This window comes from Giraffa tippelskirchi, chromosome 5, assembly GCF_054371585.1.
Source record: "Giraffa tippelskirchi isolate mGirTip1 chromosome 5, T2T-mGirTip1v1.2.pri, whole genome shotgun sequence".
Taxonomy (NCBI): domain Eukaryota; kingdom Metazoa; phylum Chordata; class Mammalia; order Artiodactyla; family Giraffidae; genus Giraffa; species Giraffa tippelskirchi.
This window is the reverse complement of record NC_137279.1, coordinates 19697832-19725686: the sequence shown is the minus strand read 5'-3', so window position 1 is coordinate 19725686 and position 27855 is coordinate 19697832. Positions and strand designations below refer to the sequence as shown.

General features: G+C 37.5%; 1 protein-coding gene and 1 pseudogene across 14 annotated transcripts in view; both read right to left on the bottom strand.

Annotated features, from left to right (window-relative positions):
• The window catches only part of ABL2 (ABL proto-oncogene 2, non-receptor tyrosine kinase), a 105777-nt gene that overhangs the window by 24889 nt on the left and 53033 nt on the right, over positions 1-27855 (bottom strand). For 8 of the 13 annotated variants that reach the window (XM_081485926.1, XM_081485939.1, XM_081485927.1 and 5 more), the window contains 2 exons: positions 2261-2323; positions 863-1033 (listed from right to left, as the gene is read on the bottom strand). In XM_081485926.1, coding sequence (XP_081342052.1) covers positions 863-1033; positions 2261-2323 — 234 coding nt within the window. Of the gene's footprint in view, positions 1-862; positions 1034-2260; positions 2324-5545; positions 5685-27855 lie in introns of those variants that run through there. The other 5 variants (XM_081485928.1, XM_081485932.1, XM_081485938.1 and 2 more) reach the window with 4 other exon arrangements.
• LOC145504690 (small ribosomal subunit protein eS19 pseudogene) lies at positions 9027-13204 on the bottom strand (annotated as a pseudogene). The gene has a single exon (XR_014052421.1). The product of XR_014052421.1 is annotated as a small ribosomal subunit protein eS19 pseudogene (transcript).

The window sequence follows — 27855 nt, the reverse complement described above, 5'->3', positions numbered from 1 at the left end:
CAATCCAACTCATGTATACAATGACAATGCCCTACACTCCTATTTCTTTCTCATAAAAATTCCACATTTTCTGTCCTTGTTCAGAAAACCAATAATGGATGGTTTTTACATGATTATGTTCTTGGTGTTCTCTTTGTTAAGAATTTACTACTTAAAATAGTACTACTACTCTGTTGTGGGTGTTATCGCAATAGAAACGCTTCCTACTAGTCCTCTCACTAATGCAAATAAACACAAATGAGAGATAAGTTGTCTAGGCCAGTGCTACCCAAAGCAGGTCCACAACAAGATAAGATGCTTGTGTCAGAGTATGAATCACTGGACCACTTTCTTCAGTTTTGTTAGAAAAAAAGAAATGTCAGCTGAACTAAATAATAAGTGTACTTAGCAATGCAGTTGTGTTACATTTTGAGTACAAGTTCTTAATGTCAGCGTAGACTGGTAATGAATGGTTCTCAGGAAGTCAGCCCACGAACGACACTCAAAGTAGCACTGGTGACTGAAACCTGACTCCTCTTCGTGGGCCACAGTTCACTGAAAAGAGGTGTACGGTTAACCTGACCTTTGTGGTATATTACCTACAGAACAGAATTTTGAGAAGGAGTCGAGTTTGTGTATATATTGTGCAGTGGTTCTTTTTTCCTAAAGTACTTTGTCTCATTTTAGCCTTAATAAAAACCGTATGAAGTAGATACGGTGGCATTATCCCCTATAAAGATTTTTCAAAAGAGAATGAACCAGAGGTATCTGGGCCCAAATTAGCTACCTAATTCCAGTCAGAGGCAGAATCCAGAATAGATCCCATTATTTCTTAACCACTAATAAAAACTGAAAAGTGAGAGGAAGTTACGTAGAAGCTCACCTTTAGTGATGCTGAGTGTGTTATCACCACTTGCTACAAAATCATAAAGTGCAACAAAGAGATTAGGGTCACTCTCAGTGGCTCCGAGCAGGTTCTCCTTGGAGCTCCACCTGATGGCTTCGTTCAGGGCCTGGGGTTCAACATCACAGCCGTAGGGGCGGTGTAAGGCTTCTGAAAGACACACAGAGAAAGGAGTTTACATTAAGTACAAGAGTTGGAAATTCACTTGAATTCAGTACATAGACAGTCTTTTAGCTGTTGGCATTATATTGACGGCTCCAGCGAGGAACAAAACTGCACACATGGTTGTGGGTCATGAAGAATGAGCAGATGGCATGTCTCCCAAAGCAGGAGGGAAATCTACTTGCTGAAAACATAACAAGACAGAGAAAAGAACATAAGATGAGCATTTAGCTGTGATGTTTATGCATGAACCAAAATCAGAGGTAAATGAATAGGAAACACAGTGTTCTCAAAATGAAGAAAGAAAAAAACTCAGAAATGGCAGTTCATTTTATAAAACACACTAGATATTTTGTCTAGATGATGGTGGTTTTATGAAGGAATAGTTATGTTTTATAAGTGAAGTTAAGTCTTCCCAAAGTACCTTTCTCCCCTTACTATCTCCATATAAAACAAATTGCAGAAAAGATAACAGGGATTTTAATATGCATAAATTGTATTAATCCAGGCCCTCCATTTACATATAGAAAATTATAGAAATAGTGCTTTTAGAAAAAAAAATCCTTAAATTATCCATTAAACAGAAAAGTATTTTGGTTTAATACAAAATATTCTTGGCATCCCAAAATACCTTTGTACTACCATGTACAGTCTATAACATAACAGCTTTCCACTGTTAATTGTTCTAATGAAAAAAATTTTTTCCTTATTTTCTTTTCATACATTTTTCATAAAATACTGTAACTTAATTAGGGCTCTAGAAAAACACTGCCAGCAATGGGCATGATTTATTGAGTTTCTATCGCCTGTAATGGTTTGAAGCCTTGTAAGACCTGGTTTCTTCTTCAAGACTTTGTGGTTCCTAAATTTAGTTACACTGAACAAACAGGTGATCCTTATACCATTTTAGTTAAAGATCACCTGCTTCTCACAGTTCAGGATAATCATACCAAAAATACACTGTTCTTTCAGTAGCAATTTTCTTAGTCACTAAAAATGGGTTTTAGTGGCACTCGGCCACTATGCAACTGCCTCTGTCATATAACAATTCTTTTCTAGTATGTCTCTCTCTCTTCCACTAATTTTTAATTTAAACTTGGTTTTATCATATATGAAGAAGAAAAACCCTTGAATCTGTGGTTTTATTTTCCAATCCAATCCCTCCTCTCCACCTGTACTGCCAATGTCTTAGTTCAGATTCCCAACATCTCTCACCTGGACTACTGCCTCCAGTCTTGTCTCCCTCAAATCCATCCTCCAAACAGCTGGCAAAGTGATCTATTTAAAACAAAAAGTTGACCATGTCACTCTTCTTAAGATTCTTCAGTAGTTCACCATTAAGCTACAAATTTCTTTTAACAAGGCCTTCAAGGTCTCTTATAATCAGATCTCCACCTATTAATACTTCTCCAGCTTCACTTCTCTCCCATTCCACGCCTTAAATTTTAAATTTGAACAAACACCAGGATGCTTCCTACCTTTCTGCCTTTGTTCACATAGTCCTATCTTCCCAGAATGTGAACTCATCCCACTCTTTTTTCTTTTTTTTTGACAGGCTGACTTCTATTCATTTTAAAAACACTCAACTTCAATGTAACCTCCCCTTGGAAGCCTCACATAACATTACACTTGCTACAGTAATACCTCCTATTTTTATCCTCAATTTATGTTCATTTCCCCAACTTTACAATGCACTTCTTGGCATAAGAACTTGATCTTTTTTCTAGCAAAGGTCACATAATATGTGTTCAGTAACTTTTGACTGAATGAATAAGTTTCATAGAAATATAAGTGACAGGAAACAATGAGGTGTCTTTTAAACTTAAAATAGCATTAACCAATGTTTTTTAAATGGCTTCATAGCTGTCTATATCCTACAGGCAGAAATTCCTCTTGCAGGTCGGATGCTTTCCTAACAGTTTATTTCACTTCTTCACATTCCTTCATCCTCTTAAAAAGAGTATGTTTTTTAAGTTTGACAGCTAATTAAGTCATTTTGCATTAAAAAAGTTACAACAAACCTGAAGATATGTCCAAATGTCCTGAAAAGGTAATCTGAAACAGGTATCTTGCTTCTTGTTTAAGCACATAATCATAGTGAATAGGAACAGCTGTATTATACACTGAAATAAACTAGGATGACCAAACTTGGAAACTCTTTGACGGCTCCCTATCTTAGAATAAAAGCTAAAGTCCTTACGAAAGCCTTTGCCCAATTCATCTTCCTACTCTTCCTTCCCTACTTTACTTCATTCTGACTACTGGCCTCCCTGCTGTTACCTGAACAAGACAGGCATACTCCTACCTCAGGACCTCTGTACTGGCTTTTCCATCTGCCCAAAACATTCTTCCCTAAGCTATTGACACGACACTTCACTCAAATCTTTCCCTCTTGGTATGGCATTCTCTGACCATCCTATTTTAAAATGCATCTGTTCCTGACAACACTTCCACATCCCCTATGTCTCCTTTACTAATTTCTCTGCATTGATTGTATCACCCCCCAAAATGTAATTTACTTATCTATCATCATATTCACGTGAGCTATTATCCCACCCCATGAGAATACTAGTTTTATGGGGACAGGTATTTTTGTCTGCTTTGTATACTGATAAATTCCAAGCACCCAGAACAGTTACTGCATATAAGAGGCTCTCAAAAACAATTTATTGAATAAATGAATCACACATTCTGCTACACTTACAGAGTATACACTGAGAGGACAGAGGAGAAAACTCTGCAGTTAGAAAAGGTTTCAGAGAAAAGAAAGCATTTAAATTGGATGAGCACATTTAAACTGGATTTTGCACTGATGACACTAGAATGACAGACTGTCAAAATGCAAGGATATGTCTATGACATGTGATTCATCTGTACTGGAGAGGAACTCCATCAAACTCAAAGGAGGATTTTTAAAGGCAAGTCAGCCTCTTAAAACCATGTTACTTGACAAAAGGAGAAAAGAGAATGAGACCTTCAGCACAACTTTATGAAAACTTAAAACATATATACATGCCAAACAATACTGTACATTTCTCAAATATACAAAATAATAAATACAGGAAGACAATCATTTCTGAGGCCAAAGTACAAAAAGAACCACAACTTGGACAACAATCCTTGTTATTCTCTAATCCCCTTCTTCCCATCTCTGGTTTTTACAGTCTTTTTGGTCAAGTCTAAAGATCTTATTTCCTTCCTTTCTTTTCTTCCCACTCACTCTTTTGTTCTCAAAGAACTAAGGGTCAGTTTCCTGTACAATCTGCCTGCACAGGATATCCACTTAAACACCATCCTACCCACTAGTACCAAACAAAAGAGGAAATTTTCCAAAGACAAGAAACATCCTAACATTTTCTTGAGAATGAACATGTTTTAAATCATAAAGAGTTAAAGAGCTAAATGGAGGCGAAAAAGCTAAGGAATGAAGACAAAAAGGGGAGGGGGGCCTAGAAGTAAATGCCACAGTGTTATCCAGGAGATCCAGCCTATGTTCCTTTCCTCGTCAGCTTTAAGACAGACAAATCTGGATGATTCAGATGTACTGCATCCGCCTGAATACAAGTGCGCAGGCTGGGAATGTTTTATTTTTGAACAATGCTAAGTGACTGCTATATATAAAGTACCTTAGATAGTGAGCTATCCTTCATTAATCACTATTATGGAGGCACATCATGGACTCACGATGAGGCAACAGAAGACTAATTTTTACTTATGGAATATGGAATTCAAAAATAGGTCCCAGCAGAAATACATTATGACTATTAAGAAAAGGTCATTTTTTCCTACTGATCTGCCTGTAGGATACAATTAAAATAAGGTAAAACGTGGCAAGAGCAGCTTGTACAGAAAATTATCAGGACTAAACAAGACTCAAATTCACAGATAATTCCTAAATTTAATGTTTATTAAAAACACTTTCACCAATTAGTCATTCAATAAATTTTATCAGTTTAAGTAGAAATTCGTCAGTTATTAATTGGAGAAATTAATTTAAAAATTCAGTTTGAAAGGCATTTCCAGGCATTTTTATAAACACTTACCTTGCCAGAATTCTACTTTGTCTGACTGCATATTCTTAGAAACTAATACTTTTTTTTTTTTTTGCCATGCCACGTGGCTTGAAGGATCTTAGTTCCCCAAGCAGGAGTTAAACCCAGATGGGCCCACGGAAGTGAAAGCGTGGAGTCTAACCACTAAACCACCAGGCAAATCCCTAAGGAAGCTAATACTTCTTTTAAAAACTATGTAGGGTGGTTGGATAAATCATTCAATTGTTCTCAATATCAAGCCATACATATCTTAATACTACAAAATACTACACATTATTCACTTATTGTTTCATTACTAAGGCCCTACCAGGGAAAAAACACATGAAGCTTCACTGGCCAAGAATAAAGATGTTAACAACAACAGCCGTACACATTTTTTGGAATCTCTTTCATGTTTGATTACTGTGCTTACCTACCCTCACCCAAATGATCACCCCTGTTATCATACCTGTCAAGCTGGGGAGAGCCGTTTCTGAGGCCTTGCTGCATAGACAGCAAAGCGATGTGTCCTGATCTCGGCCATAACAATTAGGTGGAAGCAGAACTGTTCCAAACACCATTCCTCTGCCCAGAAGCACGAAAGTTTAACTGTTCTATGTACAGATAAAGTCTTGGAATTCCACTCTCTGACAAGCAATACCACACACATGTGACACTTATTCATGTACTCAGTGGCCAGAGGGAACCAATGGCAGGGTTAACATTTACAAGTTCAAAGCGAGTGGAGAGTTACCTAAAGGGAAATGTCTAGTAATCAGCAAAACACTGAGTCAGAATGGAGTTACTTCAAAACCTCTGGAACATTTTGAAAAACTAAGTAAAAACCAACACACATGAGTAACAGATGATAAAATACACAGGCGTCAGTGCATGTAGATAGGATTTCATTCCTAGGTGATGATGAAGTGAGATTGTAGAGAAAAGTTTCCTTGGAGAAAACGTGTTTACAATAAAACACCAAATACACTTTTAAAAGAGAGGAAACGCCTAAGAAGAGTCATCTTTTGCATCACTTAAAGTAATTCAAGAAACCACAAATCCAAAGTTAAAGAAATAGTTACAATCTGATTCATAAGCACAGAAGCCAGGAAATGACGGCCTTCAGTACAATTTTGGCTCTATTGCTTAATAAAGGTGAAAAACATGGCATGATAACACTAAAAACTTTAAAGGTTTTGAAAGCAAAAGCCTAATCCTTGTTAATATATAGGAACAAAGTTAAATAAAACTCAAGAACCTTCTAAAAATGAAACTAGCGAAATCTACCAATGATGGATGACTTTAGTGATATAACCTACAAAAATAATTCTAGAATGTTTCTTATTATACAAATATTTGTTAAGTAGCTGTTATGTACTAGCCACTGTGCTAGGTTCCAGGTCAACAAAAGTAACAGGGTAAAATTATTGACAGTAAAACTGACACAGTCTTCAATAAAGATGTTACAAAAGTTATAAGGCAAGCTTAAACAAAGAATGACTCTGGTGTAGGTAACAATTGAAAGGTGAAAGAAAGTGAAGTCACTCAGTCACGTCCGTCTCTTTGCGACCCCATGGACTGTAGCCTACCAGGCTTCTCCATCCATGGGATTTTCCAGGCAAGAGTACTGGAGTGGGGTGCCATTTCCTTCTCCAAGGATCGAACCCGGGTCTCCTGCATTGCAGGCAGACGCTTTACCCTCTGATCCACCAGGAAACTGTAATAATTTAGTTTTTAAAAATACAAAGCTTATGCACTCAAAGAAATTAACCTTTTATGAAGCCAGTACTGTTAACATCATGAGGAAAGCAAGAGTTAAATGACTAACGGGTTACCTCAAATTAATGACTCAGAATTTCAAATACCAGGTTGAATTTCTCCTTCCCTAAATTATTATAAAAACTAAAAGGGAAAGGAGCTCCATAATTCATGTTCTATAGATATCTATATTCTATACCATATGATTTATTATTTATTCAGTAAATCTGCTACTTAAATTACCAATAATTAAGAGTTAACATTTTTTAATCCTCCTATATTATAACCAGGAGTACAGAGGATGATCAAATAAACAAAATATGGTACACACAATGGAATTTATTCAACCATAAAAAGGAATAAAATTTTTATATATGCTACAATATAGATGGGCCTTGAAAACATTATGTTAAGTGAAATAAGTCAGACACAGAAGGACAAATATTGTACAATCCCACTTAAACGAAGTATCTAGAAACTATTCTAGCTCTGGAAATATAGCTCTGCACTTGGGTGGAATGTAATATACTTAAGGCTACTAAACTGTATACCTTAAAATAGTATAAAGGTAAGTTTTATGCTATGTATATTTTCCAATTAAAGTTTTTAAAGTAAAAATATAAGTATTGGATTTCCCTCATGGTCCAGTGGTCAAGAATTCACCTGCCAATGCAGGGGACATGGGTTCGATGCCTGGTGCGGGAAGATCCCACATGTCGAGGAGCAACTAAGCCCGTGAGCCACAATTACTGAAGCCCGCATACCCTAGGGCCTGTGCTCTGCCACAGAAGAAGCCACCACAATGAGAAGCCCCGGCACCGCAACTAGAGTAGCTCCCGCTTGCCGGAACTGGAGAAAAGTCCATGAGCAGCAAGGAAGAGCCTGTGCACTGCAAAGACATGGCACAGCTATAAATTCATAATTTCTTAAAAACTTATAAAAAATAAGTACTGACTCTCCAAAGACCTCTGTTATGTAAGTATTATCTACCATATTTGAAATTAAAACTGAGAAATTGTAATATTAATTTCAAAATAACAATAAACTCATATGTTAACATATTTTATTCAAAATAACTACTCTTGAAAAGAGAATTAAGAGGTAAGAGTAACACTGTCATTTTTTGCAAATATCTTTAATATCTGTCTTAAAACAAGATAGATGAATCTTCATTCTGCATTTGATCCATTGTGATGTTATTTATAAATGTTGAAGTATATGAAAATCTAACTATGCACAGATATGGAGGTACTAAAGGAAAAGATATTTTAACAATCTTTCAGATGATGATGGATATTCTTCTGATACTATACCAAAACTCAATAAATAGTAGTTCTTTAAACGCTAACTGTATACTGAAATCTGAAACCAAATAGATAAAATTTTTATAATCTGTCAAACTAAAATTTACTGTTTTATTTTGTAGTTGAAATAGGTCTATCTTGTACTTTGCATTTTTTAACATCATGTACTGATCATCTGGAAACAGATCCACTAAATGTTGATATATTCCATTATATAACACTGATACATCCTGTTCATTACCATCACCATCAATCTTACCACAAAAGTTTTGAGTATCAGGAAGTTCTCATGATCACAATGGTGGTTATTAATTTTATAAAATTCTAATTTTTGTTTAAGAGTGCAAGTTCTACCATTTCCAACAATTCCTATCTGTTTTCTTTGAAATAGCAAATTTACTTCATTCATTTTCAAGAAAATGTCTACCAAATCCCAATTCTGAATGGTTTGTCATTCAATCTTTTAAGTGAAAACAGTGTTCCCAGAAAAAAACAGCCAGTTCAGACAGAAACACAGAACAACTGGACATGGGTCTCTCTAAAAACAGCCATAGCATTCTGGTAAGCAGCAGAAGTGCTTTCTGCCTACTTTCCATTTTGTCACACAGAATACTAAAAAGACATGTAGCCGAGAATCAAGATTTTCATAAACATAAATCATTTTTACTGTTTCATCAAGGAAATTTTTAGCAAGAATGTGGCGGTGACAATGCGGTGACGGCTAGGTACCATGTAATGTCACTAACTTGGTTTCTATTAAGGACTAAGCAATTTTATCAACAGTGCTTTGGCACCATCAGTGCAAATGTCAACAGAGGAGTCTATTGAATACAATCAAATTTTGAGAACTGCTGCTACTAGGATATCCACATGAGTTAAACTGCTTCATTTTATTTTCAATTTTTCAGTTCTGCTTTGTACATTTTGTTTCATTACATAAAATATTTACATGGTTCCAAAGTTGAATCACAGAATGAGGCACCCTTCCCTCTATCCTAGTCACTCCTTCCTTAGAGGAAACCTAAATTGATATGCTTTACTCTTACACTGTTTTAATGTAAATGGATACATGCTCACATCCCCTCCCTTCTTCTTAAACAGTAGGATATTTCACACTCTTTCTCCACTCTGCTCTTCTCACTTAACTGTAAGATCACTCCACAGTAGCACATAGAAATAGTTCTTTTCCTATGTACAGCTGCATAATATTTTATGCCAAATACCACACTCTTAAATGAGGACAACTGAGAATAAACAGTAAGTTTTTAAACTCTGGATCATGAACGTGAAAAAAATGCCAATTAAGTAGTTCATCCGTTAAGTTGGAAAAAAAATAATCAGTGCTGTTTATGTTGTTCAGTTCCTAATTAGCAACTAGACATCTCCATTTATGTTATAAACTTACACACACAAACACAAATCAACAAATATGTTTTGCTAAAGCATCTTGACCCCCCTCTAAATTGCACGGTACAGCACTGAATAAGGGACCCCTAAAAAAATTCTCAATAATTCAACATTTCTCTACAAAAGCAACTATAGTTCAGACAATAATTAATTTCTATTTATTTATGGGTAAGAAAAGAATAGCTACAATGACAGGACATTCAGGAGCTCACATTAACCCTTACATTAAATACTACTTGTCTGTAGTCACACAGCTCAAGGAAAAGGAAAAAGCCTACACAATTCCCACAGTAAGAATTAGGCAAGGTTCATCACGTCATTAAGGGCACTGAAAGGATATGCAAACAGCTCTGTGGGGAATGAAATTTAAATGACAACAGCCATCTAAGTTAGAAAACTATAAAAATTAACAAAAGATACTCTAGAAATATTTTTTTAAAAAACTTTCATTCTATGCTGCTTTTAATGACCTAAGCCATCTAATACCACCTTTAACATTTTAGAGAATAAATAAAATAAAAGTGAGCATGAAAAACTAATCATCAAAAAATGATAAATGAAAGCCAATAAGACTAAACGCAACAAAATTATTAGTATGATGTGTTCTCTTTAAATTGTTTTCAGTTTATAGAAATTATATATACTCATTGAAAATCTGGAACTACATACAGACAATAACACACTATCCACTCTACATCCACACTTATTAAACTATTAAAATATTGGCCCTTTTAATCTATATCATGTTTCATTCATCCAGTTAATTATTTATTGAGTGGATATTATGTGCAAAGTATTTGCTAGGCAGGATACATCAGGTGCTAGGCCAGAAGTAAAGTCCATTAAGAGACAAATATAAGAGACTGAGGTAAGGTGGAGAGTTTCACTACTTCACTGCAGGATCACACTTACAAGAGAACTGGAATATTGACAACTCTGAATTTCAAACCTTGAAGGCTAAAAAGAAATGAAAAAACATTATCTCAAGTGCTGAGAGAAAAAAAGCTGTCATCCCCAAATTCCATAATCACAGAAAACATTCAAAAATTAAGACGAAATAAAGACATTCTCAGTTGAAGGGAAGAACTTGTGACCAGCAGACCTCCTCTAAAAGAACTGTTAAAGGGAGCTCTGCAGATAGAACGAAAATACCAGAAGGAAACTTTATTCATTAGGAATAAATAAAGAGAAATGAAAATAGTAAATAGCATATAAACTACTCTTCTCTTCTTGAGTTCTTTAAAATATGCTTGATGGTTAGAAGCAAAAAGTGTTAACACCATTGCAGGGACTTTTCGATGCATGTAAATATAGCAACTGTAACATAAAGAGGGAAGAGAAAACTGTATGACGGTAAGGCTTCCATATTTTACTTGAGGTGGTAAAATGATGAATCTAAGAGTGTGAAAAGTTCAATATGTACACTGAAATCCCTACAGCAACCACTAGAAAACCTATACAAAGCGATATATAGCCAAAAACACAACAGATAAAAATGCAAAACTAAAAAAAAAAAAGTTAATAATCCAAGGGGGCAAGAAAAGGGAAACAGAGGAACAAACAGAAAAAAATAAGAATGGCAGACCTAAATCCACATATTAATAATTACATTATATGACAACAGCCTAAAGACAGATATATGATCCAGCTATAGACAACTCATTTCAAACATAATCATATAAGTAGGTTAAAAATAAAAGGATGAAAACGCAAGTAGCATTATTCATAACATCAAAAGTGGAATCAATGAAAATATCCATCAATTAACAAATGGATAAAGTTATTCAGCAATAAAAAGGAATGAAATACTAATACATGCTATAACATAGATGAACCAACTCTCACATCCATACATGACAACTGGAAAAATCATAGTTTTGACTAGACAGACCTTTGTCGGCAAAGTGATGTCTCTGCTTTTTAATACACTGTCCAGGTCTGCCATAGCTTGCCTTCCAAGGAACAAGCATCTTTTTAATTTCATGGCACCGTCCACAGTGATTCTGGAGCCCAAGAAAAGAAAATCTGTCACTGCTTCCACTTTTTCCCCTTTTAAGACAGGGGTCCTTTCACTAATAATTCAGGATCTAATGGCAGTCCTTAAAATGTTCAATTCCATTATTATTGAGATAAAGAAACAAAGCTAAGTAAAAACGAGATGATCTCTAAAGTGGCCATATCCTGCCTGTTATTAACCCTCAACCTCCCAACAGAGCAGCTAATTAGCATTCTAAGAAGAAAGAGCATCAATTTCACACTACACTACTATACTCTCAGCACTCACATCTTTACCTTTCCTTTTGTGACGCCGCCAAGTCTTTAGGAATAAATATTGGCCTCTGATTACAAAAAGGCTACAATCCCTAATATTAACAAGCTTTTTGTTTCTTAAACCCAAGAGTTCAGACTCTGTATTAAGAAACCTTGTGCTCTGCCATTTAAAAAGTGAAGTCTCCTTCACTAAGTTATTTAAATATCTTACAATTTTCATTTGTAAAACAGGAAAATAATGGCAAGTACTTTTCAGCATCTTTAAATGAGATTAAATGCATGTAAAGTGCTTAGTAGAGAACTTCACACCATAATTAAAAATTTTAGTTCCTCCGTAGTCTAAAAGTGGTGCCTTCCTTGAAAATAAATTGACAGAATAAATGTGTTGAGCTCAAGCTGGAAGATTTGCATGACTAACAAGAAGTCAAACGTACAGAAATAAAAATAAACAACTGATGAGCCCCTAAACTTGTACCAAGTTAACTCTCTTTAGGTCAGTTAAGTAATACCTGGTAGCTCAGTTGGTAAAGAATCCACCTGCAATGCAGGAGACCCCAGTTCGATCCCTGGGTTGAGAAGATCCTCTGGAGAAGGGATAGGCTACCGACTTCACTATTCTTGGGCTTCCCTGGTGGCTCAGCTGGTAAAGAATCCACTTGCAACGCGGGAGATCTGGGTTCGATCCCTGGGTTGAGAAGATCCCCTGGAGAAGGGAAAGGCTACCCACTCCAGTATTCTGGCCTGGAGAATTCCATGGACTGTATAGTCCATGGGGTCGCAAGGAGTCAGACACCACTGAGCGACCTTTCATTTTCACGCAAAATAATGTTTATAACTCTCTACTGGATTACAATTACATGGATTTTTACCACTGGTAATATTGTTTAATGAATGAGGCCATTTATAACCCAGCATCATTGGATCTAATGCTTCTTGTTGGCAGTTGCTGCTTGTCCGATGATTTTGTCCCAATCTCTGTCACTGAAGTGTCAGTTTGCAGCCCTCATCTTAGTCCTTTTTTGCCATTTTCAGACCATTGAGGGCTTGGAGGACCCAATGCGCCATGTTCTTGAATATTCTGCTGAAGCTGCTTGGCTGGGCATGATACCGTATCTGACGGCCCCCCTTTGCTCTCAGATCTTGGTCATGGAGCCAACCCCAGCTCCACCCCAGAGGTACAGGTGCCATGCTGTGGAAGCAGCTCATGTGTAGAACCAGTTCTCATTGCAGAGAGCGACCTCTTTATACTTGGTGGTGTCCACCCATTCAGGGACTTTCAGCTTCCCAGACTTCTTGAGGAAGGCCACCAGAGCTCTGATGAACCACTGCTGGTTCACATCTTTTACAGTAACTCCAGGCATCCTGCGGCCTCTACGCTGCCAGCCAGGAGAAAGGCATCACTGATACTGGAAGGGAGGAAAAATTGTACGATACAGAAAAATACAAAGTACTACTACCTGTATTTCTGACTCCAGTCCCACCCGACTCAAAGGCAGGGATTATATGTCTGACTCATAAACATTTTCCTAGAATATATATTTAATAACTGCTGACATATCATTTTTTCCTAATTACAGAAGCAATACTTGCCCATTTTCTAGAATCCAAAATGCACAATAAGGAAGACAATTAAAAGCAATAGGATCTGATCACCCAGAAATAACTACTGATAATATTCTTCATACATTTATATCCAGTTTCTTCTCTTGTTCTTACACATGTTCTCTAACACATACTCTTAATATTAATTTTTAGCCTTGTTGTTAAAATTAATATACAACCTACCAATTCCAATAACTTGGCAATAGAAAGATTTTAAGATTTGGAACTTGGCAACAGAAGAATTTAGTTTGTAGATTTGTTTAGGACATGTGAAAATTTGATTTATATCATTTAGATTTTTTATGTATTCAGATTCATAAGACTCAAGACATAAAAGCTACACGCTTTATTGACTGATTGATTGATTTCATTATGCCAGGTCTCTAGTTGCTGCATGCAGGACCTAGTTCCTTAACCAAGGTTCAAACCTGGGCCCCCTGCATTGGAAGGCTGGAGTCTTAGCCACTGGACCACCAGGAAGTCCCACGATATGCTTTTTAGAAAGAAATTCAAAGCAACTTTATCAATAGATAAGTAGTTTTTATACCTTTATAAAGGATAAACAATTTCAATTTTCAAGGATGAACAAAATTTAAAATGAAACAAGTTATAATCCACCCTCAAAGTATTTTACTCATTTTGTGGGCAAAACATCAACTACCCAAAAGGAAAAATAGCCCTCATACGTTCTTAAAACCAAACAGCAAAGTTTTCAAAGTCTGTTTCAGAAATTTACTCTAATGAGCTTGCGTGTGTGTGTGTGTTAGTCACTGAGTCATGTATGACTCTCTGTGACCCCACGGACTGCAGCCCACCAGGCTCCTCTGTCCATGGAATTCTCCAGACAAGAATACTGGAGTAGGTTGCCATTTCCCTCTCCAATGTGAATTTTGGTAGTAGTATAGTCGCTAAGTCGTGTCTGACTCTTGCGACCCCATAGGCTGCGGCCCGCCAGGTTCCTCTGTCCATGGGATTCTCCAGGCAAGAATACTGGAGTGGGTTGCCATTTTCTTCTCCAATGAGCTTGTAATTTTCCTTATTTTTAAATGTCATACTTAATTATGTATTGGTCTCTATGAAAGAGATGTTGAGGTCTCTTCTCTCCCTTCACAGATCTGCATTTTCCTCTCAAAACAGACTTCAAATCTTGACTTTCAACTTCACCCTCAAGGAAATGGAGAACTTGCTATCAGTTCAGTTCAATACAGTCGCTCAGTCATGTCCGACTCTGTGATCCCATGGACTACAACATGCCAGGCCTTCCTGTCCGTAACCAACTCTTGGAGCTTGCTCAAATTCAGGTCCATCCAGTCAGTGATGCCATACAACCATCTCATTCTCTGTCGTTCTCTTCTCCTGCCTTCAATCTTTCCCAGCATCAGGGTCTTTTCCAATTAGTCAGCTCTTCGCATCAGGTGGCCAAAGTATTGGAGCTTAAGCATCAGCATCAATCCTTCCAGTGAATATTCAGGATTGATTTCCTTTAGGATGGACTGGTTGGATCTCCTTGCAGTCCAAGGGACTCTCAAGAGTCTTCTCCAATGCCACAATTCAAAAGCATCAATTCTTCAGTGCTCAGCTTTCTCTATAGTCCAAGTCTCACATCCATACATGACTACTGGAAAAACCATAGCTTTGACTAGACAGACCTTTGTTGGCAAAGTAATGTCTCTGTTTTTTAATATGCTATCTAGGTTGGTCATAGCTTTTTCTTTCATGGAGCAAGCATCTTTTAATTTCATGGCTGCAATTACCAGCTGTATTGATTCTGGAGTCCAAAAACATTACCAAAAACTTGCTATAATTTATTATATTCAGAGATTTTGATTGGGCTACATTTTCTCCATCTACTGTGTTTTTCTCCTATTTTTTATTGGAAGGTATGGTCTTTTCATGCAACTATGGAGGTAAGATCCACAGTTTGATCCTGGCTAATTATCTCTTCAATGGGCTTAAAGGCAAAACTCCTTCTAATAACAGAAAGTATATCCTGTCTTGCTTAATTAGTTCCACATGCAGATGTCATTCTTGAAAGAGAATTCTTTCAAGAGAATTTAAAGGAGTGATATAAGGGGAACTCAGGGATTGTGTTGTCTCTAAGAGAACTCTTTAATATCTCCCTAATAGTATCCCCTTCTCAATATTTCTCACTTTATCATTTGTCCTCTTTTTGAAGGTACAGTTGTTGTAAGATAGTATTAAGGTATTTGCATTTGGGCAAGAGTCACCCAGCCATTTGCAGATAAGATTCTTTAAACAGATACCTGTTTGTATTCAACAATGTGATCACTAATGTTTCTCTGTACTAATAACTGTACCGTGCACATAGCAGGCACTCAAGTATTTTTTAATTAATGTTCACAAAACTCCCACCAGCATGTTTTCCATGCAAATTTAAAACAACTCAAAGCAATTCAGAGATCAAATTGCCAACATCCGATGGATCATCGAAAAAGCAAGAGAGTACCAGAAAAACATCTATTTCTGCTTTATTGACTATGCCAAAGCCTTTGACTCTGTGGATCACAATAAACTGTGGAAAATTCTGAAAGAGACAGAAATACCAGACCACCTGACCTGGCTCCTGAGAAACCTGTATGCAGGTCAGGAAGCAACAGTTAGAACTGGACATGGAACAACAGACTGGTTCCAAATAGGAAAAGGAGTACATCAAGGCTGTATATTGCCACCCTGCTTATTTAACTTATATGCAGAGTACATCATGAGAAATGCTGGGCTGGAGGAAGCACAAGCTGGAATCAAGATTGCTGGGAGAAACATCAATAACATCAGATATGCGGATGACACCACCCTTATGGCAGAAAGTGAAGAAGAACTAAAGAGCCTCTTGATGAAAGTGAAAGTGGAGAGTGAAAAAGTTGGCTTAAAGCTCAACATTCAGAAAACTAAGATCATGGCATCTGGTCCCATCACTTCATGGCAGATAGATAGGGAAACAGTGGAAACAGTGTCAGACTTTATTTTTCTGGGCTCCAAAATCACTGCAGATGGTGACTGCAGCCATGAAATTAAAAGACGCTTACTCCTTGGAAGGAAGGTTATGACCAACCTAGATAGCATATTAAAAAGCAGAGACATTACTTTGCCAATAAAGGTCCGTCTAGTCAAGGCTATGGTTTTTCCAGTGGTCACGTATGGATGTGAGAGTTGGACTATAAAGAAAGCTGAGCGCAGAAGAATTGATGCTTTTGAACTGTGGTGTTGGAGAAGACTCTTGAGAGTCCCTTGGACTGCAAGGAGATCCAATCAGTCCATCCTAAAGGAGATCAGTCCTGGGTGTTCATTGGAAGGACTGATGTTGAAGCTGAAACTCCAATACTTTGGCCACCTGATGCAAAGAGCTGACTCACTGGAAAAGACCCTGATGCTAGGAAAGATCGGGGGCAGGAGGAGAAGGGGACGACAGAGGATGAGATGGCTGGATGGCATCGCCGAGTCAATGGACATGGGTTTGGGTGGACTCAGGGAGTTAGTGATTAACAGGGAGGCCTGGCGTGCTGCGGTTCATGGTTTCACAAAGAGTCGGACACGACTGAGTGACTGAACTGAACTGAAAGCAATTCTAGCTCTCTCTATAGTATGATTATAATAATAGCTACCATTTATGGAATACACATTATAAACCAGGCACTTTACATACCTTAATTGATATTTTACAATTTATATTAACTATAGCCCTGAAGGACAGGTTTTGTTATCATCAATGTACAAATGCTCAGAAATGCTAAGTATCTTATTCAAGCTCCAAAGAAAACTGGTGAAGCCAGGATTCGAATGTGTAGGTCTTATATAACTCCAAAGCCCATGCTTCTTTTACTATTCGAAGTTGCTTCAATAGAGTGGCACAAAAACAACTGGGAAATGTTTTTTTTTTCATTACCTTCTGGAGAAGAATTTTAAGACAGCCAGACTCCCCAAGTGGAATGATCTCCATTCGTCTATCTATACATAGGATGACATTTAAAGTCAAACCTAAGAGACGAATCAGAATGATACACATGTGCTCACCAGTTCCAACAAAGAAAACTGGAAATTTCTGGAAATTTACTTCCAGCAGCAGAGCAATTACAAATTTTTCCACAGTCAAGGCACAATAACTGAGAGAAGAGTTTTAAAAGTTTGTGTAAGTCATGCCAGAATTCAAAATGCATTCAAAAATATAACCTTTTCTCTAAATAACTGACAACTTTCACTTCTTCTTTGAAGAATCTTATATTTAGACCAAAACAGACTGTGTCTTTACTTCTGATTTGTCCTCAAATATGGAAGAATAAGCTGAACAAAATTTTTCCCTTAACATACGGCTCATCTCACAAACATCCCAAACAACAACAAAAAAAACTATATGTGTGGGTATCATTAGGAAATATTTCTTCGCGCTCTAAAGGTCCTCTAACCTTACCCTTTAGGACACTTGTCACTGCCCTGCAGATAACTTGGTATGTTATCCTTTCGTGTGATGTTAAAAATCAAAAAAGCTGATTTCTCCTCTTTCAGACTGGTGGAGCTAGTTTTCCAATGCCTGTGAAGATGCATGTGTGTGTGTATATACTACACTCCCTATACTTGAGACCTGGCTGCAAGCTATTTCCTGCTGGCTGAACTCAGATATTTCCAATGGCCTTAAGTAAAAGAAACAAAGACCTTATTCATTCTACTTATTTCAGCAGAACTGGCTGTCCAAAGCAATAGAACTCTCCCTAAAGCATGAATGATTAGAGGTAAGAAGGGAAAAAAACATACATCAAGTCACAAAGTTCTTTTGGTTTAGGACTCATATTAATAAATAAATACATATATATATATATTTGTTCAAATAATCTATAAAAACATACTCAGAATTCAATCCCTATGATTTCATTGCTAAACTCTCCAGCTTAAAAGAAGACTATTTCATGGCTAAACTCTCCAGCTTAAAACAAGATATCAATAAAATTACAAAATCACTGAAAAATGTTAATGATAATCTTAGTTAATAAAGCTCTCTCTTTTTTTTTTTTTATAAATTTATTTATTTTAGTTGGGGGCTAATTACTTTACAATATTGTAATAGTTTTTGCCATACATTGACATGAATCAGCCATGGGTTTACATGTGTTCCCCTTCCTGGACCCCCCACCCACCTCCCTCCCCATCCCATCCTTCTGGATCATCCCATTGCCCCGGCCCTGAGCCCTTGTCACATGCATCGAACATGGAATGGTGTTCTGTTTCACATATGATAATATACATGTTTCAATGCTATTCTCCCAGAACATCCCACCCTCACCTTCTCCCTCAGAGTCCATAAGACTGTTCTATGCATCTGTGTCTCTTATTCTGTCTCGCATATAGGGTTATCGTTACCATCTTTCAAATTCCATATATATGCATTAGTATACTGTATTGTTGTTTTTCTTTCTGGCTTACTTCACTCTGTATAATGGGCTCCAGTTTCATCCATCTCAGTAGAACCGATTCAAATGTATTTTTTTTTAATGGCTGAGTAATATTCCATTGTGTATATGTACCACAGCTTCCTTATCCATTCGTCTGCTGATGGACATCTAGGTTGCTTCCATGTCCTGGCTATTGTAAACAGTGCTGCGATGAACATTGGGGTACACGCATCTCTTTCAATTCTGGTTTCCTTGGTGTATATGCCCAGCAGTGGGATTGCTCTCTATTAATGTTATTTTTCTATTAATGTTATTTTTACTAGAAGATCTGTCTGAAAATACACAGTACTAAAAGTACTACATAAGTATTATGTATTACATGACTATCTACTATGACTCAAACTTGATTTTTTTTTTTTCCCAAACTTCATTCTTATCACTAGCTTAATTTACAACATGGTGTAGCAAAAAACCCTGCTTTAACACCACCACCACCACTAACAATAAGGTCCTTCCCAGTTACAAGATCAAAAATCAGGTGAGAGCTGTAGGGGAAAAGGGAAGAAAGAGGAGAGGAAAAAGGCAAAGAGGAGAGGAAGAGCAGAAAGGAAGGAAAAAGAATACTTTAGAGGTACCCAAAAGATAAAAACATGCAATTCTTACAAGCAGGAGCTAGCAGCATTTCTTCACCAGAACACCAGGCCCAGGTCCAGGCCCAGGTCAAGAGTAGTGGCTTTGTGTCTTTAACCCAAAAGTATGACTAATATCAATTTCCCTGATCAGTTTTGCTAGATTTCCACTAATTCTATCTTGATGGTAGAAGAACAGAATATCATGCTCACTAATAACATTTATGGGCCTCCCTGGTAGTTCAGTGGTAAAGAATTCACCTGCTAATGCAGGAGACACAGGTTTGATCCCTGGGTGGGAAAGATTCTTTGGAGAAGGAAATGGCAACCCACTCTAGTATTCTTATCTGGAGAATTCCATGGACAGAGGAGCCTGGCAGGCTACATACAGTCCATAGGATCACGAAGGGTCAGAGACGACTTAGCGACTGAACAACATTTATAGGATAGACTGAGGAAGAATACAAATCTGATATCAAAACGTTTTCTAAATGCTGAGCCAGACTGTGAGAAAAAGAAATAAAGGACAGGGAAGAAGAAGTAAGAGGCTGAAAAAAGCAATGTTATACCAAACCCACAGAAACAAAACTTAAAATTCTGGACTTTTGAGCACCACATCATTTAAGAGCAATTTAGAGAATAGAGGCTAGGAGAAAATTAACATCTAAACAGTTGATGAACACTTGCTTATCTAAGCCAACCGCTTACACCTATTACCACTAATCCTCATCTTAACTCTTGACAGAAATATTCAATTTCTCAGATAAAAAGACCACATAATGCAAACTATATGCATTTTTAATTTTAAATTATGACTATACTCAAAGAGACAATTTTGGAATGAGATTGAAATTCTACCTCTGGCACTTATGAGCCTGGAAACTGAACAATAACTCTGAAAACAAATAAAGCCACCCTATTTACAGCAACAACAAGAAGAAGCAATAGTTAGAACTGGACATGGAACAACAGACTGGTTCCAAATAGGAAAAGGAGTACGTCAAGGCTGCATATTGTCACCCTGCTTATGTAACTTATATGCAGAGTACATCCTGAGAAATGCTGGGCTGGGTGAAGCACAAGCTAGAATCAAGATTGCCGGGAGAAATATCAATAACCTCAGATATGCAGATGACACCACTCTTATGGCAGAAAGCAAAGAGGAACTGAAGAGCCTCTTGATGAAAGTGAAAGAGGAGAGTGAAAAAACTGGCTTAAAACTCAACATTCAGAAAACTAAGATCATGGCATCTGGTCCCATCACTTCATGGGAAATAGATGGGGAAACGATGGAAACAGTGATAGACTTCATTTTATTGGGCTCCAAAATCACTGCAGATGGTGACTGCAGCCATGAAATTAAAAGACGCTTGCTCCTTGGAAGAAAAGCTATGACCAACCTAGACAGCACACTAAAAAGCAAAGACTTTACTTTACCAACAAAGGTCCATCTAGTCAAAGCTATGGTTTTTCCAGTAGTCGTGTATGGATGTGAGACTTGGACCATAAAGAAAGCTGAATGGCGAAGAATTGATGCTTTTGAACTGTGGTGTTGGAGAAGACTCTTGAGAGTCCCTTGGACTGCAAGGAGATCCAACCAGTCCATCCTAAAGGAGATCAGTCCCGGGTGTTCACTGGAAGGACTGATGTTGAAGCTGAAACTCCAATACTTTGGCCACCTCATGCGAAGAGTTGACTCATTGGAAAAGACCCTAATGCTGGGAAGGATTGGGGGCAGGAAGAGAAGGAGACGACAGAGGATGAGATGCTTGGATGGCATCACCGACTCGATGGACATGGGTTTGGGTAAACTCCGGGAGTTAGTGATGGACAGGGAGGCCTGGCATGCTGCGATTCATGGGGTCGCAAAGAGTCGGACACGACTGAGCGACTGAACTGAACTGATGAAAATGCTGATTAGAAGGAATGTACACCAAGCCCTATTTTCAGACCTTAGCAAAGAAGCTTCTGCCTTTTCTATCAGACTATACTGGATGCTCCAATGAAAACTGGTTTCATCCAGTTTAATGTGGTTAAAATGTATACTCTAAGGACAGATAATGTCTTTTTAGCTGTGAACTTAGAACCTGATGTCCAAGACCAATTAATTTTTCAATACACAGAGAGGGTCTCTGCTAACTTCTTTTCTTCTCACAACTAAAGTAACGGATGGTGTAACAATGACAGCACACATGAAGATTATCACATCTTGCTGGTGAAGGAGTGGTAAGTAGTCCCAGACAAGATAGTGACTCAAATGTACTAACAGATTGTTTCATAAATTATCAACAATAGCTGTTTATAATGGGATTTCTGATTGAGATGATTTCTTGATCTTCTCCCTATGAGTTTAAGAGATCAGTCTGTTTAAGAAAGAGGCTAGACTTCCCACTAAAATCTGGAAGAAGAAAAGGATGTCACTCTCAATACTATGTTCTATTGGACATAGAACTGGAAGTCCTAGCCACAATAATCAGACAAGAAAAAGAAATAAAAGGTATCCAAATTGGAAGGGAAGAGGTAAAAGTGTCATTTTATGCAGATGACTTACTATATATAGAAAACCCTAAAGACTTCATACAATAACTACAAGAACTAATAAACTAATTCAGCAAGGTAGCAGAATACAAGATTAACATTCAGAAATTGGCTGTATTGCTTTACATTAACAATGAAATATCAGAAAGAAAAACTAAAAACAAAATCCCTTTTACAATCAAATCAAAAAAATTAAATACCCAGGAACAAATCTGACCAAAGTGGTGAAAGACTTATATGCCGTATAAAAACACTGATAAAAAAAAATGAAGATGATTCAAGAAATGGAAAGGCATCCCATGCTTTGAGATTGGAAGAATATTGTTAAAATAGCCATACTATTCAAAGCAATCTATAGATTTAACATGATCCCTAACAAATTGTCCATGACATTTTTCACAGAACTAGGACAAATAATACTAAAATTCATATGGCACCACAAATGACCCAAAATTGCCAAAGTAATCCTGAGGAAGAAGAACAAAGCTGGAGGCATAACCCCCCCCCAGATTTCAGACAATACTACAAAGCTACAATAGTCAAAAAAGCATGATATTGGCACAAAAACAGACATATAGATCAATGGAACGTAACAGAGACCTTGGAAATAAATTCACACACCTAAAATCAATCTTCAACAAAAGAGGCAAGAATATACAATGATGAAAAGATGGTCTCTTTGGCAAGTGGAGTTGGGAAAGCTAAACAGACATATGTAAATCAATGAAGATAGAACACTTCCTCATACCATATACAAGAATAAACTCAAAATGGCCTAAGAATAAACTCAAAATGGCTTAAAGACAAATATAAGACATGATGCCATAAAACTCCTAGAAGAGACCATAGATAAACCTTATCTGACATAAATCATAGCAATGTTTTCTTAGGTCAGTCTCCCAAGTCAGAAGTAGTAAAAACAAAAATAAATGCAACCTAATCAAACTTAAACAGCAAAGGGAAACTATAAACAAAACAAAAAGACAACCTACGTAGTGGGAGAAAATATTTGCAAGCAATGGGACCAACAAGGGATTTAACTTCCAAAATATACAAACAACTCATATAGATCAATATCAAAAAACAAACAACCCAATCAAAAAACGGACAGAAGACCTAAATAGACATTTCTTCAAAGAAGACAAACAGATAGCTACAGATACATGAAAAGATGCTCAACACTGTTAATTATTAGAGAAATGCAAATCAAAACCACAATGAGGTATCACCTCACACCAGTCAGGATGGCCATCATTAAAAGGTCTACCAAAAAAAAAATCTACAAATAATAAATGCTGGAGAGGATGTGGAGGAAAGAGAACCCTTCTACACTACTGGTAGGAATGTAAATTGGTGCAGCCAATATGGAGCACAGTATGGAGGTTTCTTAAAAGACTAAACATATAGCTAACATACGATCTAGCAACCCCATTTCTAAACATATATCTGCAGAAAACTAATTACAAAGATAAAGGCACCCCAAAGTTCACAACAGCACTATCTACAATAGATAAGACATGGAAGCAATCTAACTGTCCATCAACAGATGAATGGATAAAGAAGATGTGATAATAAAAACAGCCAAATAATGCCTTTTGCTGCAATATGGATTGACCTAGAGATTATCATACTAAATGAAGTCAGACAGAGAAAGATAAATACCATATGATATCACTTATATGTGGAATATTAAAAAAAAAAAGATACATATGAATTTATTTACAAAACAGAAACAGACTCCCAGAAAGCAAAGTTATGGCTACCAACAGGGAAGAGGGCAGAATATATTAGGAGCATGGTATTAACAGATACACACTACTATACATGAAATACATAAACAAGATCCTACTGTATAGCATAGGGAATTATACTAAAATATCTTGTAATAACCTATTATGGAAAAGAATCTGAAAAGAATATATATGAATACATATATACATACACATATATATATTGATAAATATATACACAAAGACAATCACTTTGCTATACATCAGGAATTAACACAACACTTTAAATAATCTATATTTCAAAAATATGGTGGGAACTCTGCCTATCCCTCCAAAATTTGCTATTTCAGATTGTTTTTCTAACTGAGTATCGTTACCTTGCAGTCTTCCTGGAATTACGTTTGCACCAACCTAATATTTAAAGGTCAACTGCATAATGATAGAGAACAGACCAGTGGTTGCCAGGGTACAGGACTGAAAGAAAGACGTGACTACAGAGAGATTGCACAAGAAAGTTTTTTGAAATGATGTACTTGTTCTGATTATTGGATTACACAAATCTGCAGAGGTTAAAATCACAGAACTGTAAAAGAAACCAAAAAAAAAACCATTTTACTATGTGATGATTTTAAAATTAAAGAGAAAAAAGGAAAAAAATGGAGCTGAAGCATATACATTTTCACACCAGTTATGAAAATAATAAAAAGTCACGCCATAAATCACAGAACACTACATTTTAGAAATACCTACAAATGAGAATTTGCAGCTTAACTTGCAAATCTAAAATTTCCACACTTATTTTAGATATAAATAAATACCTTTCTGTTAAGAAGTGTGACAGAAGTTTAGAGGAAAGTAATAACCTGCCTAAACACACAAAATTTGTGGAATTCAGCATTCCAAGATCTTTGCATGTTAACAGAAATGCATCACTGCCCACGTTATTTAAGCAAAAGATAATGAAATATCTGAGGGATGAAAGGAATGTGCCAATCCTTTTTCCCTCATGGAATTCTCAAAGTCAGTGTAACTAACACCTGGTACAATGACTTGAATGCAAGCTCAGAGCTCACATTCCTAGGGAGGGACTCACAAACAAACCTAGATCATTCCTAAAGATCTACAATACAGTCCTCTGTAATCCAAGGAGTCAGCTGTTTCACTGAGACTAGGGAAGCATGCAACAACTGCTTACATACACTCACATACATACACACACACATTTCTGCATGGAATGTATATGATGTCTGTGCCCACAAACAAAATAATTCAATCCACAGGAAATTCTAAAATGCCTAACTCTCAACATTAATTCATCAAAGTATTAATTATTCAAATATTTATCAGACATCCACTTTGTACAATAAAAAGCACCTGAGATATATCTGTAAACTGGAAAAATGAAATCTGGGCCTCATCTATTACCTCCAGTTTAAAGACATACAAGTCATTTTTCTATCAACCATCTGAAGTAGTGAATGAGGATGACGGCATTCAAAATAAAGGAATTAATGACAGCAAACTGCGTATCACATGATGGAAAGTGAAAAAAAATTAGTGTGACCCCAGGGTTTCCACTTGTTCTTTGTGCGGAGGAGGGTATATATGCATGAAATGAAGTGCTAAGAAAACTCAAGTAGGAAAGGTAAGCAAGGATCAAATCTTGGAGAACACTGAATGCCATACCAAGAATTTCAGATTTATCTTGTTGGCAATTAGAAGCCATTAATAGCAGTAACAATTTCAAGAATTTTTCTTCCAGACAAATAATTTCATTCATTTATTTTTCGGCTGTGCTGGGTCTTCGTTGCTGCACGAGCTTTTCTCTAGTTGTGCCAAGCAGGAGCTACTCTCTAGTTTCAGTGCAGGGGCTTCTCACTGCAGTGGCTTCTCTTGTTGCTGAGCACAGGCTCTAGGGCATGCAGGCTTCAGTAGTTGCAGCTCCCAGGCTTTAGAGCACTGGCTCAATAGTTGTGGCACATGGGCTTAGCTACTCTGTGGCATGTGGGATCTTCCCAGATGAGGGATCAAACTTGAGTCTACTGCACTGGCACGTGAATTCTCAGCCACTGAACCACTAGGGAAGCCCCCAAATATGTATTCTGAAAATTCTGAATTATGGAGGAAGGAACCATTAAACCAAGGAAATAGATAATAAACACTAGGTCACTGAACAAACAGCTAAATAGTATTTCTCTAGCTTCAATAAAACATATTCACTTTTATTAACTCTTTTTCCCAAGGGATTCAAAAAACATCCTTTACTATTTACTCATTGGAAAAACCCTGATGCTGGGAAAGACTGAGGGCAAGAGGTGAAGGGGGCGACAGGGGATGAGATGGTTGGATGGCATCACTGACTCAATGGACATGAATTTGAGCAAACTCAGAGAGATAGTGAAGGACAGGGAAGCTTGGCACACTGCAGTTCATGGGGTCACAGAGAGTCAGACATGACTTGGCGACTGAACAACAAAAAAATTTACAAATAGTAAATAGTAAAATCCTTTTTAACACACATTGTTGGGCTTCCCAGGTGGCACCAGTGGTAAAGAACCTGCCTGCAATGCAACAGAGTTAAGAGACACAGGTTTGATCCCTGGGACAGGAAGATCCCTGTGATGATGGCATGGCAACCCACTCCAGTATTCATGCCTGGAGAATCCCGTGGTCAGAGGAGCCTGGCGGGCTACCGTCCATAGGATCACAAAGAGTCGTACACGACTGAAGCAACTTAGCATGTATGGAAGCAGGCTAGCATTCACACTGTTTTATAAAATTAAAGATTGAGGACTGATGTTAACTGAAAAACTGCCCTTATTCTAACATTCAAATTACATATAAATGAGACAATGACCAAGGTACTCCCTAGATAAAAATACCTTAAACTAATTCTCTGTGGCTCAACAACATCTCCTTCCAGGCTCTAATTCCACAACCTTAGGTTAGGCCACCTTCATTCTTCACCTAGGCTTTTGCCATGGTCTCTCTAACATCTATCTAAAATGCACAAAGAGCCAAAGATAATTTTTTCTTTTAGAGCACAAGAAAATTCAATCACATAACCGCTCTGCTTAAAACCTTCCAATGATTTCCCCACACTGCCTTCAGGTTAAAGTCTAATCTCCCTCACACGGCATAAAAGGTTCTTCTGTGGGGACCTGGGCCTTATTCTACTACCCATTCTCTTTTTGGTAAACAGCCGGTCTCTCATCTTATGCTTGTGACACACCCAACTCTCTAATTCCCTAAACCCTCTTTTATTTTGTCGAATATTATTCCCTTACCCCCTAATACTGTGGCCCACTGCCTCTACCCAGATTTTGCCTGGCTAACTTCTACAGGCTCCGATCTCAATTTAGATATCTCAGAATTTCTAGTAAATAAAATCCACGGACATGAGAGAAAGCACCTCATCAAAAGATGCACAAAACAGGGCTTCCCTGGTGGCTCAGTGGAAAAGAATCTGCCTGCCAATGCAGGAGACACAGATTCAATCAATGGTTTGAGAGGATCCCACATGCCATGGAGCAACTACATCCATGTGCCACAACTATTAAGCCTGTGCTCTACAGCCTGGGAACCGAAACTACTGAAGCCTGTGTGCTCTAGAGCCCATGCTCTGCAACAAGAGAAGCCACCACAATGAAAAGTGCACGTACCACAACTAGAGTAGCCCCCACTCTCCACTACTAGAGAAAAGCCCACGCAGCAACAAAGACCCAGCACAGCCAAAAATAAATAAATAAAATTATCTTTTTTTAATGCACAAAATAAGCTGGACTATTATTCCCAATTTTTCAGTTCCTCCGTTACAAAAATATACATCCAAATCTGTGGCCCAAAGACTTGGCAGTTATCTACCACTAGAATGTTGTTGCTGTTCAGTCACTCAGTCGTGTCTGACTCTTTGCGACCCCATGGACTGCAGCACGCCAGGCTTCCCTGTCCTCCACCATCTCCTGGAGATTGCTCAAACTCATGTCCACTGAGTCAGTGATGCCATCCAACCATCGCACCCTGTCGTCCCCTTCTCCTCCTGCCTTCAATCTTTCCCAGCATCAGGGTTTTTCCCAATGAGTCAGCTCTTCAGGTGCAGGTGGCCAAAGTGTTGGAGCTTCAGCCTCAGCATCAGTCCTTC